Below are 12,215 nucleotides of genomic sequence, written 5' to 3'. Positions count from 1 at the left end.
GCAGGTGTCACTTATTATCATTTACTCCACCAGCCTCGCTCCATTCCTATGGCTCTCGGCACCGCCCCACTCGTCACAACATTAATTAGCATATTTATTACATCATTGTGTCATATTTGCATTAGTGTCAACCTTTTACATTTGTTTGTCTCTCTCTCTGTTCTCACATACTGTATTTTAATAGAGCCAATTTCTTAATAAAATGGTTTTCATTGATACATTTTTCTGTTTCTGTTATCAGATAACGAGATGAATATGAAATAATGACTGAGATGCAGTCTATTAAGACTAAATAACCAGTGCTCCCGTCCAAGCCTTTAATCTGCACTAAAATCCTAATCTATTATCGAGACATCGTCAGACAAATTCAAATACATATATAATAAAGACTATGGCTGTGATTTCGGATATATTTACATGTAAAATGATCATGTTAGAAGCAACAGAATATCTATCTTTATCTATATACTCCTCTGAACATCCACTCACTTAACAGAGCAGACGCACAGAGAGTTGTGTGCGCAGCGAAACAAGGCCTCGCTCGTGAGGCAGTATACCTGCAAGTCTCAAAGACTAAATAAGGTTCGCTTTTTTAGAAAAAAGTTGCTAAAGGGGTTTGAAAAGTCGCTAAGTAGACAGCACTCGACTCATAAAGACAGTCCCTTGCCACCACTTCTTGGTGTAACAATATAACTGCACCGAGCGACAGCCTGTCTAAGGAGCACAGAGACAAGTACCTGGAATCTTACTTTTATACATATATTTATATCCCACCTAGCTCAATTAGATAGATAGATAGATAGATAGATAATAGAGATGAAAATAGAGACTAGTACAGTTTAAGAATGAAATGTTAAAACGGCTTTCCAAACATGCTCTTTAAACTCTGTAACCTCCCTCACATGCAGAGAGTACCTGGACGGATACTGCTGAAATATCAACAAAACTTTTGGGAAGCCTCTTGTCCAGTCAGATTTGAGGAAAAAACAAATTTCTCGTATGTGTAAACATACCTGGCAATAAAGCTCATTCTGATTCTGATTCTGATTTAAGGATGAAATGTTACAACGGCTTGCCATACATGCAGTCCATGTAATCCATTATGCGTGGTCTGTCGGGTGCTTTCCTTAGCTTTTTTAAAACCTCTCGCGGATGTCATTGTCTACGTTCATATGGAGGTATTTTTACAAAGTTTTTTTTTAGGATTTAACTAGTTACATAGTTAGTTGTAATCTGCTGAATTGCATGGTATAACTGTAAGCGTATTTTATAGCAAAAATGTCTGACCTTGCTAGTAGCTTATTAGCTAACCAGTACTATGAGAGCGGTTATGTTGATCTGACATCTTGCACAACGTACTTGATCATCTACAAAAATGTGCTAGTTAAAATGAAGTTGGGGTTGCATAGTATTGCATGTAAACAAACGACAGCTTTAAACGACATTACACAGATTAACATACAGCAGCTGACAGCACCAAATTTTAGCGGACTGTGATCTTTAACGTCATTTCGGTTTAGTAAAAAAAAAAATAAAAAGTTTAAAAGGACATTAAAATACTTTAATCCTTTATTTTTATTTGTTTATGTCCTATCGCGAATTCCTTAAAATTAAAATTTTACTTTCTCTCGTCATTCCAAAACTATATGTCCTATTTTATGTGGAAAATGAAAGATATTTTGATATATATAATATATATATATATATATATGTATATGTGTGTGTGTGTGTGTGTGTGTGTGTGTATGTGTATAATAGCTGCAGATACAGGTTTGGAATGGCTAACGTTACATAAAATAAAAAAGCACAGTGTTAGTGTTCTACGCTTTAGTGGCTACACTAAATCTATTCATAATTACCACAGCCAACCGCTTCACGAAAACCTTGTGCCCGATCTACACACATCTTTGGAATCCTCAGCATCTCTTCTCAGAAACAAAAAAGCTAGACATGTTGCTTCACAAGAAAGTTTAAATTCAAAAGAAGTTTACCTTGTTGCTATGGTGATATGTTTTGTTTTTCTTTCCTTTTTATAGTTGTTCCTTTACTAATAAATTTGTTAACCATGTGAGTGGTAACCAACACAATAACTTTCCTTGGTATCAAGAATATGTCTAGGTCATTATCCCCCCCCAAATAAATAAATAAATAAATAAAATGAAATAAAAAAAGAAATTAATTAATTAGTGTGTTTTTAGGACTGTTAAGATTTTTTTTATTGTGACATTACTTTCCTGACAAACAAGTATATGTGTCAAAGACAAGATATCCCATTTGGTGTCCACATCCAATTCAGTTTACAAAAGTGATTTTATATACATAGAACGTATATTAAATGCATAACTAAATTGTCTACTTTAATTTTTCAAATCACTTTTGTGAAAATAAAAATGTCAAAATATGGGTGAAATATTATTACATCATTTAGCATACCAGATACATATTTGTAATTGTAAATATAAAACAACATACTTATTCTGACCTGTACTTAATAAAAAAAATGTAAAAGAAAAGGTGATCATACAAAATTGTATTATATTTTAAATGATTAAAAACTTCTTGCTGACAAATTTGTAAAGCCTAGTGGTTTGAAGGATAGTGGCAAAGATTGGTAAAGATTTAAAACCATGATTAAATAGTTTTAGGGGGCTGCACTGTAATCCTTAATAAGAGTCTTTTAATGTCATCCAATGATTCTTGTTTTAAATATGCCTGACAATATTTTTTTGTATAAGAACTACTGGGTGTCTTCTGTGAATTATGGTAAAAATGTATGATGGTCGTTATTTTTTTTGACAGGAACACATTATGATGTATGGGGGGGAAAATTTAAGCTGTATTTAATTTTTACTGCTTTGATGTTTGAAAATGCTTTATATTGGTGAGCCGTACACATCAGGTCAAAAGTTTGGAATAATTAAGATTTTTTTAAATGTCTTTTATGCTTACCAAGGCTACGCTTATTTATTTATACTGTAATTATTCATTACAGTAATGACATTCGGAGGATATGTTAAATGTCATGAAAATAATTTCACTATGTAAAAAAAAATAATTCTAATGGTCTTAGAACAGGCTTGATATTCTTTATACAAAATATAAATCTTTTTTCCCCTTTTTTTATTTTGGCCTGAAATATGATATATTGCAATGTAACACACTTTAAGGCATAAAACATGTACCCTCAACAGCAAATAGGTTTCTGAGGTTACATTTTATAGTAAATTAAGTTTTAGCTTCATGACAATATGACAACATTGCAAGCATTGATAGTTGATCACAGGACTATGGATATAGAGTAGTTGAGTCTCAGGATTTGTTCAACCTCAAGAGCTATTACTCTCTCTCCCGCACTCAGTACTCACCGGACAGCAGTACACAAGCTCAGATTCAAAACAATACGATGGAAGGTTGTATCCAAGCCATATCCCAACAAGTTCTGTCCAGAAGGCTGTTTTGGCTTTAGGCTCTGGAGTGGCTGCTCTGAAGAACCCCTACAGACATGGTGAGGCTGTTATTTAATAGTCATTGCGTTGAATGTTAGGCTGATTGTGACCACTGCGTAATGTCAACCTAGTGATGATTACATATCGGGCTTCTTGATGATAAATATTTTCTTTAAATAGCAGTTTCTTTTTCAGTCTCGGTGGAAAGTCCACAATTATTTTAGTGAAAGAGAACTCTTTGTCATTTGTTTTCAATGATAACACAGGCCAGAAAAATAGTTTGTCAGGAATTCCAGGTTTTTACTGTAGCATTAATTTTCTTGGTGCCTAGACTCTCCAACCCAACTGTAATCTGCAGATGTGTTTGAGAGAAACCTTAAGAATTCTTTGGAATGAAATTAAATATAGTAAAATCAATTTTTTATTGTTACATAGATACAAACATTGAACGTCCATTCAAAGCTGACAACTTATTTAATATGCAAACACAAGAGATGGGGAATTTGTAGAAAAGCTTAGGTGCTAACTGTAACCAAACATCACTCCGCCACAGCCTTTAACCAGCTGAAAAGTGTTTATGTTTGTGCTGAGGATAATATTTCCTAAATCATGTGAGCTGGAATTCAGACAGCAATCACCATGATTCAAAACTTTCATGTATATTGACATATTTTACCAAAACAGATATGGTTGCAGTGCTTGGGGAAACCACAGGGCAACAGGCCCTGATCAAGTTAAGGGATCGGATGAGAAATGACCCTGAAGGTTACACTATTCTCATGTATGTCTCATTTGTTTGCATTGACTACTGTTAAAACTGTTTACAGCATCCATCATTCATAATGGACATCAAATCTCCTCGTTAATTCAAACTTTTTTTTACCACTACCTTTGTTCAAATTTGGTCTCTAGAGAGCGTCCAAGGATCCGTCTATCTACATTAGACCTCACTCGAATGTCTGCTTTGCCAGATGGGACTTTTGGAAGAGAGTATCTCCGTTTCCTAAAAGAAAATGTAAGACAAATGATAAACACACAAATTGTCATGTAACATTTGCAAATAGGTCAAATTAACCATTGTTATCTCAACTTTTTTCAGAAAGTCACCCCCGACACAAGAGCTGATGTAAAGTTTGTGGATGATGAGGAGCTAGCGTATGTCATGCAACGATATCGTGAGGTCCATGATCTGTTGCATACCTTGCTTAGTATGCCCACCAATATGCTAGGTGAGTGTTCGATACCATAAATTAAGCGTTAGCGTTAGTTCTGGCAGGTCAGGACTTTCAGGACAGACAAGCTTTCTGATATTCCTTGGTAATCAGACTCCTTTATCTTGAATAAAGTGTTACACTTAAATATCATTAAGTACATTAATGATATCTACCTTGTTCTGTTCTGTTAACCCTAGGGGGGTTATTATTGCTGCTCTCCCTGCTCATTCATGACAGGCTGCATGGATGGGCAGGGAGGTTTTTGCCCAGAACAGAACCATACCGCCAAACCAAACTTTATGCTAAGTATCTATCATTTTGACGATAGTGGTCCTGACAGAACTAAATATGTCCACTTTTCAGGTGTTTATAGTTTCCATTTGTTGTATGCCTATATAACTATCTCTCAAAAGCTTTTAGTTCTGTGTAAATACAATGCTGCATCAGAGCTATTCTGGCACTGAAGTGCATTGAGCCTCTTCATCATTATTAATAAATAATTTTTTGACACAAATGCCAGAAGCTTCAAATAAAAGCATGCATTTTTCATCTCATGAAAGATTTTCCTGTTCCTGTTATTTCTTACCCACAGGTGAGGTTGTTGTGAAATTGTTTGAAGCTGCACAGACTGGTCTGCCCATGTGTGTTCTGGGAGCAATGCTCGGACCCCTCCATCTGTCTGTCAGGTGAGTTAACATGATGTCTGCCTGTGTACAGAAACATGTTGTCAATTACTGTAGAAACCGTCTATCATTTTAACAAACAAACATAAAACACATATAAAATATTGCTGTATTTTACCTGTTTTTAAAAGACCAGCCACAAGGACAACTTTAGAGCTTATATAACACATTTATACTTTCATATGGAAGAATGAATGTAAATGCTTTAACAAAAATACAAGCTTCACATATCTTATTGTAAACCTCTAGAATGTCTTGCTTGCCCCATAGACTTTGATTGTAAGTTGATAGTGTCAAAGTGATTAACATTATTGTGAGACAACACAACAGCTGAGTAAAACTGTTTCATCTGAGCATGTGGCACTTTAAGCATTATCGTATCGCATATAGAAAATAGCATTTTTTAATGAGTTATCGCATATCGCATTTTTCTTCAATATCGCACAGCCCTAGTGGTAACTGACAAAATGACAGAGATGCAGTCTGTAGAGCTTAAGCTGTACTGAAACCAGAAGATTAATTTATGTAGATATGCAACCAATGACAAATTCAAATCAGTTAAATGTATAACAAAGTGATTACTTGAATTAAGGGCTGAAATGTGTTCAGTCATATTATAAATTATGGAGTTGCTACATCTCAAACTGTAAAACTTGTATAATAGAGATGCAGTAAATCTGTATGTCCCCTTCTGTGGAAATTTTCTATGATTACAACTAATATTTGTCCTCGCTGAGTATTTCCCCCTCTTATGTTCATGTTTCATTATGGTCAATATTGAAGGTTTCATTATGATGATGTCCAGTCATTCTTTGCTTTCAACTAATACTCTCTACGCTGTGACCAGTTTTAGAGTTTGACTGGCTCCCATGTCACCAAAAGGAAATTACACACATCCTACTGAATATTTGTTAATTTTCAATTTCCTCCTAATGCAAGAAATTCTACCTGTAATCTAATTTAGAAAATTAATGTTCTGAAGTAAAGACCCTTAGTATGACATTACTGTATCTGGGCAATAAATGTAATGTTATTTCTAGTACATTAATTTGATTTAAATTTTGCCATAAAAATATATATGTGGATGAACCTCTCAAAAACTTCATATCATATTTCAATCATACATCACTATCATATTTCACCCTAAAATCAAAAGGAAAAAAAGAAATTTCTGTATATTTTTTAAACATCTTATTTCACATATTTTACAAAAATTTTCCTTAAAATTGTCATTTACTGTAATGATAATTTTTTTTTTAAAATTGTGATAGTATTTGTAATATTACCTTTAACTTATGCTGTTTTTAATAATTAAAAAAAGTCATATGCAACAAATCATGTTACAGTGTGGGTAAATAAGTAAAATTTGATATTGTCTCTATATGTTGGAGTCAGTCGTCTACAGTTGCTGGTTCGGTCTCTGGGACCATGGGCGCTGCGCAATGGCAGTCGTGCCCGATGTGTTCTGAGCATCTTCTATGAACGGCGCTGGGAGCAGAACCTTGATGAACTGAGACATGAGTTGAACATTGAGCCACCACCTGTCGATCTGATCCCATCCAGCAAGAATTCATTCTCAAACTCGTAGCACGCGCACCTGTCTAACTGAAATTTGAACTTGTGGGAAAGCCCCACAAGGAACCTACATACATCCTATTGGTAACAAAGATCACCTTTTCCTTCTTCCTCCTATGACGGGAAATGATGCTTAAAAACAAATGTCATGTAACAATGTTAAAAATACTATGGCATGTATAGTGAAGTAATTAGGTTGTTCAGGAAGAAGATGAAGGAAGTTTAATATAAAACATTTAGTAAACATCTATTCACTGTTGATTTATAGGATTATAGGAACACACTTGATACTAGAATGTTCATTGTTCCTAATACATTGGAATTAAACCAGTACATGAACAAAACTGTGACATCTTTAATTTTTTATTTTAAAAGTTTTAATAATAATAAGCATTTTATGGCCTGATTAATGAAATATGTGGAAGTGATGACAGAATAGTACCTGTAGAAATATTGTTGCAAGATTCTTGGTTATATTTTGTAATTTATATTTATTTATTTTAATTTTAAGAGTATTACCTTCAGTAATTTATACTTGTGCTTCTTTTTAACTTGACATTGTGCCATATGGTATATGAAGTATATAGACCAATTTGGAGTAGACGTCACAGTTACGTCACTTGCAGCTGCGCGCGCATTCATTGTGGTGGCATAAAAACACTGGGAACAAATGGAGGGAAACGGGTAAAATCCATGCAATAAGAGAAAAAAATTATTGTTATGCCTTTGGATGTCAAAATCGGAATGCAAATCATTTTTTAAAAATATAATACTGTCGTCAAAGACGGCATTTGAAGCTAAACGCAGACGTTTAAACGGACAAAATAGATGAAACCTGCTATGATTACCCTACTTTTAAAGCATAAATTTGATTTAAACAATAGGTCTATATAATATTCATATAAGGGACATATTGTATTAGCCCTACAGTTGAAATACATGCATGAAATACTATTTAAACCTATAACATTTAACTATTTTATTTCACAATTCTGACTTTTTTTCTTGCAAATTCAAGTTTATATCTCCTAGTTCGGACTTTATAACTTGATTCAACTCAACAATTGCGAGTTTGTCAATTCTGAGGAAAAAAGCCAGAAGTGTGGGATTGTAAACTAAAAAGAAAGAATGACGAGTTGATTTTTCGTACCAGAATTGTGAGATATAATCTCAGAACTGCAAGAAAGAAGTCAGAATTTTGAAATATAAACTCGAAATTAAATTTTTTTATTCTTTTATTCCATGGCTTGAATAGACTGATACATTAAAACTGCAATTTTCTGCCACCAAAAAACGTCATCACTGTTTGCAAACAATAATTTCACAAACCCTTCATAAAAGAACATGTTTCGTGATTTCATTCATGTAGGATTTATATACAGCTAATTAAACAATCAGCAAGTGTTGTCCACACACTAAAAAAAAACACAAAGGTCTGACTCTTTGGTCTTGTTGAAAGTGCTGAGATCAGTGCATTTTATTAATTCTTTCCAACACGACATCAAAATAAAACAAGAGCCGAGTCCATAAATCAGCAGCATCTCATAACCGCGAGAGAGAGAGAGAAAACACGTCTCTCAGCTCGGCTTCGCTCAACATAAACACTGCAGCGCAGCAATAAATGCAGTGGGACTCAATGAGTCGGCTGTTTGGGGAGCGATGGGTGGTCCTGCACGCTCAGACCGAGTAAACCAACACCGGCTCTTACAAGCGACTCGGACTCCATCCATCACCGGCGGCTTTGAAGAGGATTCCATCAAGATATTGCAGATCATAACAGATGATCTGGAGCCGCACATGTGTGAGACTCGCCCTACAACACGGACTTACATGAAGAAGATCAGCTCGATATTAAAAGCCCTTCAGCCTGAGCTCTGTGGAACATCAGACACAGACTAGCACATGTTTATTTAACTAAAAAAGGACACTGCATAGACTTATACTGTTTTTATATACAGCTAGATAGGGGACATATTGTATTAGCCCTACAGTTGAAATACATGCATGAAATACTATTTAAACCTATAACATTTAACTATTTTATTTCACAATTCTGACTTTTTTTCTTGCAAATTCAAGTTTATATCTCCTAGTTCGGACTTTATAACTTGATTCAACTCAACAATTGCGAGTTTGTCAATTCTGAGGAAAAAAGCCAGAAGTGTGGTATTATAAACTAAAAAAAAAGAATGAGTTGATTTTTCTTACCAGAATTGTGAGATATAATCTTGGAATCGCAAGAAAAAAGTCAGAATTTTGAAATATAAACTCAAAATTACATTTTTTATTATTTTATTCCATGGCTTGAATAGACTGCTACATTAAAACTGTCATTTTCTGCCACCAGATAGACTCCGCCCACAAAAAAACGTCATCACTGTTTGCAAACACTGAAATTGGTCTATTGATGGGCAACTTGTTAAATTGATACAAAAATAGCTAAATAAGAAAACCAAAGATGTACAATTTATAATTAAATTATCTCAAAATAAAGAAAAAATATTTAATGATCAATCCGTTTGAAATCTTGTGTGATCGGGTATTCTTCTAAGTCTTTGTATTTGTCTTTCAAAACAAATTAATATTAATATAGTTTACAGTGCAATGTGAAAACTGTGCAGTAGTCTGCATTCAGATAACAATAAACATAAAGATGCATAACAACATAACAATAAATACAAATTACTATAATGTAACATTTATTTTGCATCCATTTCAAATTTTCTGCAGCACGAGTAAAGTCTGTTCTCTGGTGAACCAGAAGGAAGTGAATATTGGCCTCTGCTTCCATCTAGTGGTGGGTACAGTGGTGTTTTAATCGGAAGGTGAGAAGTTTTACATAAAGATGGTAACGCATAGCAAGTAACATTAGTTTCAAGTGCCCAATTAGAGAATACAATAGAGTGATGAAGGCCATCCCAGCACCCCTGAAAACAATGATTCAACAGTTTGTAATGTACTCTAACTCTCAATCAGAAATTAGATCACTTTGTATTGAAGGTATTAATTTAAATAGCAAACAGTTTTCAAATAAGTTTATTAGAAAGGTGTTATCTAAACAGTATTATCCTAATCAACCGAAAAGAAAATATGTTCTGCAAGACTTCAGTGAGGATGAGGCGGAAAAAATAAGGAAGCGATATTTATCATACCCAATTCTTCCCAAGGCCAAAGAAGTGACATTTAAAATCTTAAACGACATTTATCCATCCAATTGCTTTTTACATGAGAGATTTAATTGGGAAAATAATTCATGTGGATTTTGTGAGAAAGACATTGAAACAGTAGAACATATTTTCTTTCAGTGTGAATTTGTATATGAATTTTGGCTTTCATTTCAAAGTTGGATACAATCTAAAGATATATCGCTGCATCCTTTGAATGTGACCTCAATTAAAGTTGGAGTGTTTATAAATGATAAAAATTTAGAATTTGTGATAAATAACCTGATTGTGTTAGGCAAACACTTTATCCACAGATGTAAGTATTTAAAGGTTAAACCCCATTTCACTGGATTGAAGAATGATTTGAAGTTATTTGCAAAATCCCTTCAATGGATGATGGACAGAAATGCTTTGAAACTTCTTTCTGCTTTGGACTTATACATGTTATTAGATTAAGACCCTCACCCCTTTTTTCCCCTTTTTTTTCTCTGTATTGTTCTGTTTTTCTTTAAATGCTGTTTCAACACGAAAAAAAAACAGATTTATGATTGTTAAAATATGCCTTAAGTGTTTGTATTTGAATAATGTTTATTAATTAAAAAAACAAAAACAAAAAAAAAACAACTGTCTTGCTAAAAGGCCACAGTTGACGGCTGTTTAGCTCCAAAGCTTTCAACAAAGTGCCATAATAGAACTATAAATGTTGCCCATTTAAATCATGCACTATCTTCTGAAGACATGCAGTACTTTTATGTTGTTATTTGATGAAAATTTTCCCCAACATTGTAGCTCTTCAAACTCTTTGGACTTGCACACATTCAAACTTGACATCTTAACCCAGCTGGTGTCTCTTGGCGCTCTTTTTTTATTTTTATTTTTTTTATTTTCCCTTTCACATATTTTAGTAATCATCGTAAATTAGATATCATTTGAAAGCTTAAACACAATTAATCTTGTGAAACCCGTTTTGAAAGCAGCCATTGTGTTACCATGGAAATGCCAATGGCACTTTAAAATCTTTTAGCGGGCTTCTCCCCCTAGTGGGTGATGTCATATTACAAAATTTACAACAATTTTATAATCAAAACTTTTTATAATCTTGACAAAATACATATCGTTGGAAAGGTCTGCGTTTCAATTAAGGGTTCCATATTTGGTGGTTAGTTTGTGATAGAAGTAATGTTGCAACAGAAATTTATAAATTAGTGAGAGGAAAATGCAACAGAGTTTTGGTGTTACCCGCTGGCTATTTTTGGTATAACGCTTAAATAAAATCTCACAAGAACCTTAGGTCTGTATTCAAAAGCTTTCATGAACTGGAATGACATAAGAGTAAATTTAGACGTTCTCTAATACGTTTCTATTTAACCCTAATATGATTTCAATATTCCTGAAGTTCTTCTACTCACTTTAACATGTTCCGTTTCAGTTCAAACAATTATAAAAAAATCAGTGGTATATGCAATTATGGATGTGAGGGAAGGAAGGAACATTAAGGGAGAGTAGATTCTACTGTAATTAATGGTAATCTGCAATTTATCGTGTTTTCCCCACAGACCACAAAATTAGATATTATGAGGTAGAATCATCAAGATGAGACAACAAAAATTGGTTTCACTATTTCAGTCCAGATTTTATTGCATGAATACATCACATACATTATCAGATAAAAGGTCAGAACATTGTTTAATTATGGCAGATTTGTCAGTAACCTTGTGAAAATGTGATCATTTAACTTTAATTTTCCCAAGATTCTTACATGACAATTGCCCCATGTGAATCTGATGTTATCACATGAAAACTCAACTAGAATATAGTATCAAATATCAATATCAGCCATATCAGTATCAGTTGGGTACTGTCACAGACAAACGCAACTATATCATATGATGTGCAGATAATAAATACAAACAGTCAACAATAATTGCACTAGTTTTAACATAAACATTAAATACTTTGAAAGAGATGGAAAATTAAATTATTTAAATAATTTATAAATATAAAAATATGTCAGTGGCATATCCTTGTAGGTTTGCAAAATCGAGGAATTACTGATGATACATAATTATAAAGTAAGGCAAATTAGCTTTTTATAACTAAACAGTGTGATTGATATTATCACACTTTCTCTTC

The 12,215-nt window shown here is 33.6% G+C and overlaps 1 protein-coding gene across 2 annotated transcripts; it reads left to right on the top strand.

The window, feature by feature from the left end:
• Positions 1-1,074: 1,074 nt before the first annotated feature.
• Positions 1,075-7,261, top strand: coq4 (coenzyme Q4 homolog (S. cerevisiae)). Of its 2 annotated transcripts, none has more exons than XM_016541177.1 (7): positions 1,075-1,178; positions 3,359-3,505; positions 4,131-4,227; positions 4,359-4,461; positions 4,546-4,675; positions 5,253-5,346; positions 6,739-7,261. In XM_016541177.1, exons 1-7 carry the CDS (start codon positions 1,103-1,105, stop codon positions 6,929-6,931), a joined length of 840 nt encoding a protein of 279 aa, XP_016396663.1. In that variant the 5' UTR covers positions 1,075-1,102; the 3' UTR covers positions 6,932-7,261. The 2 variants fall into 2 exon arrangements, with proteins under 2 accessions (XP_016396663.1, XP_016396664.1); XM_016541178.1 differs by having other exon boundaries at positions 6,735-6,854.
• The last annotated feature ends 4,954 nt before the right edge of the window (positions 7,262-12,215 follow it).

The sequence above is a fragment of the Sinocyclocheilus rhinocerous genome, unplaced genomic scaffold, assembly GCF_001515625.1.
Source record: "Sinocyclocheilus rhinocerous isolate Xijiao unplaced genomic scaffold, SAMN03320098_v1.1 scaffold127, whole genome shotgun sequence".
NCBI classification, from domain to species: Eukaryota; Metazoa; Chordata; class Actinopteri; order Cypriniformes; family Cyprinidae; genus Sinocyclocheilus; species Sinocyclocheilus rhinocerous.
The sequence above is the reverse complement of the archived record's forward strand: the minus strand, read 5'-3'. Positions and strand labels throughout refer to the sequence as shown.